The 2,500-nt window shown below is 41.5% G+C and overlaps 1 protein-coding gene across 1 annotated transcript in view; it reads right to left on the bottom strand.

The window, feature by feature from the left end:
- The window catches only part of LOC138015397 (uncharacterized), a 2,127-nt gene extending 928 nt beyond the window's left edge, over positions 1 to 1,199 (bottom strand). The window contains exon 1 of the mRNA XM_068862426.1: positions 1 to 1,199. This exon is cut by the window's left edge and continues 928 nt beyond it. Within this exon, the coding sequence (XP_068718527.1) occupies positions 1 to 1,199 (1,199 nt within the window).
- Positions 1,200 to 2,500: the final 1,301 nt, after the last annotated feature.

Raw genomic sequence — 2,500 nt, 5'->3', positions numbered from 1 at the left:
AAGGGACCAAAAAGATCAATTCCTGTACTGTACCATGGCGGTGCTGGCTTCAATCTGTCTTCAGGTAATTGGCCCATCACTTGCTGACTTGTTTTCTTAGCAAGTTTTTTGCAGATAACGCATCTGAACTTAATCGATTTTACCAACTTAAGGAGTTTGGGTATCCAGTATTTGGTGCGCACTTTGCTGGCAGTAGTTAGAATGCCATGATGTCCTCTTGCATGAGTTTGTGCTACATAGAGATGTGAGAACGGATGATCATATGGTAGTAATATAACTTCGTTGTCACCGTAATTTGTTTGTAACTTTGCAGTACGACTGCTTACTACATAGATGCCGTCTTTGCGTGTGATAGGACACAAACGGTTGTACTTGCCATTTTCAATATCATTTCTCATGTTCTGCTGAATCTCTTTGATCCAGAAAATCTCTGACTTTTTAATATCTTCAGGTGTCAGTTCTTGCGTTGCGCTTTTAAATGACGGTTTGGGAAATTTGCTGTAAAATTTCAAAATTCTTGCAGTGACACGTAGTAGTTTGCCGTAACTCGAATATTTGGCGATGTCAATTCGTAACGCTAGGGTGTCATGAGGTCCTTCTATCTTCGTTACCATTGTAGTCCGGATTACTTCGGATAGTTTTGGCTCCAAGTAATCACGAGTGATTGGCCACTTGTCTTCTGTTTGTTTAAGAAAATCGGGACCCTTTTGCCATGTGCTTTCAAGTCCAATGTCATCGGGCTTCCTGCCTCTTGTCAAACAGTCAGCTATGTTATATTTACTCTCTACCCAATACCAGTTTTCAGGGTTTGTTCCTTCCTGTATTTCACCTATTCTAGTGGCGGCGAACGTGTTGAACCCGTATGAGCTTTTCTGTATCATGGCATGTACAATCTGAGAGTCTACGATGTGGTAGATCTTTTCAAAGCGATATCTACATTCCTTTTCTATGAACACTTTTAGACGTTTGTTCAGTACCGCTCCACACAGTTCTATACGGTCAATGGACATCTTTTTTATTGGTGCAAGACGATTTTTGGACAGTATTAAATTGCTCTCAAATTGGTTATTCTTTCTTTGCCACCGTACATATGCACATGCAGCGTATGCGTCTTTGGATGCGTCACTAAACACAACGAGAATGGGGTCGCCAATAGCATCCATTGGTTTAAGGCATCTCGTAAATCTGATTTGATTCATGTCTTTCAAATCGTTGAAGAAAATAGACCAATTCTGTTGGTTTTCCTCGGGTATAGGGTCGTCCCAGTCAAGTTTCGGTTCAGTTCCCCACAAACGGCGTAAAAGAATTTTGGCCCTTACTGTAAATGGTCCTGCCAACCCTAGGGGATCATACACGCTGTTGATCTGTGACAAGATTATACGCTTTGTGAGCTGTTGGGGATCTTGGGTGGGGACGATATCGCTCGTAGACCTTGAAGTATGTATTCGCTTGGTAGTAATTTTGGTTTGGGTTCTTTGCTTACTTCCTCGACGCCTTCTGTATAGTGCGATGTGCCTCTGTAATGTTGATTGTTGGTCGTCGTCCGAAGAGAAGCACTGTCGTATTCAATAGCACTCCTTTGATTTTGCAGAAATTCAAGAAGACTAGGGAACTTTTTTGATTTGTCGATGTGACTTCCGTGACAACTAACCATTTCCGCCCATTTTCTTCTGATGTCTGTTGATAAAGCTTTCTCTATAATACTGACCGAACTCGTTGTTGTAATTTCCGCTTCTAGACCGAGTCTTGTGAGGTCTCTGTATCCGTCTTCTACAAGAGTCACGAATTCGATGAAACGTTTATCTTCTCCTTCCTTAAGTGTTCTGAATCTACGTATGCCGTCAATGATAACGTCTGCAATTTTGGCTGGATCTCCATACTTTTCGTCCAGTCTTCGCCACATTTCTTGCACATCGTCGTCTATGCTCTTTACCAGGCCTTCGGGTTCTTTTCCAAGACAAGAGCGTAGCACATATGCGGCATCTCTTCCACGAATTTGTGGCATGACTTGTTTGTTGAAATCTCTTTTAAACTGAGGGTAATGACGTAGTTCTCCATCAAAGTGCGGCATTTTTACCTTTTCCAGGTTTAGAAAGGAAGAAGTCGCGTCAGATTCCTGTTTTATCTGCTCTTGTTCTTTTACGTTAGTATATCTAACTACAATTTGTTCAACAATTTCGTAATAATAGGTTTGGATTTTAGCTATCCATTGCATCTCAGATTCGGCTGAATCAAAGGGCAATAATTCTAACAGTTCAGCGTTAAAGGTTTTGCAATCTTGAAATTGATCTTCTATTTGTTTCTGTAAGTCTTTTAACGCAAAATTGGGCATTTCTTTTGACTGCAACGCGTGCGAAATACTTTCGTAAGAAGCTTCGAAAACAGCGCGCGCAGTGTTCCTTTTAACTTTTGCGTTGTCAATGGCCTCTTGACGAGCCGCGTGCTCGCGCGTTGCCTTTTCGCTTGTAGTGACATTTTCGACATATTTCACTTTACGATT

The sequence above is a fragment of the Montipora capricornis genome, chromosome 1 (assembly GCF_036669925.1).
Source record: "Montipora capricornis isolate CH-2021 chromosome 1, ASM3666992v2, whole genome shotgun sequence".
In the NCBI taxonomy this organism is placed as follows: domain Eukaryota; kingdom Metazoa; phylum Cnidaria; class Anthozoa; order Scleractinia; family Acroporidae; genus Montipora; species Montipora capricornis.
Note: the sequence above shows the minus strand (reverse complement) of the source record. Positions and strands in the feature narration are given on the sequence as shown.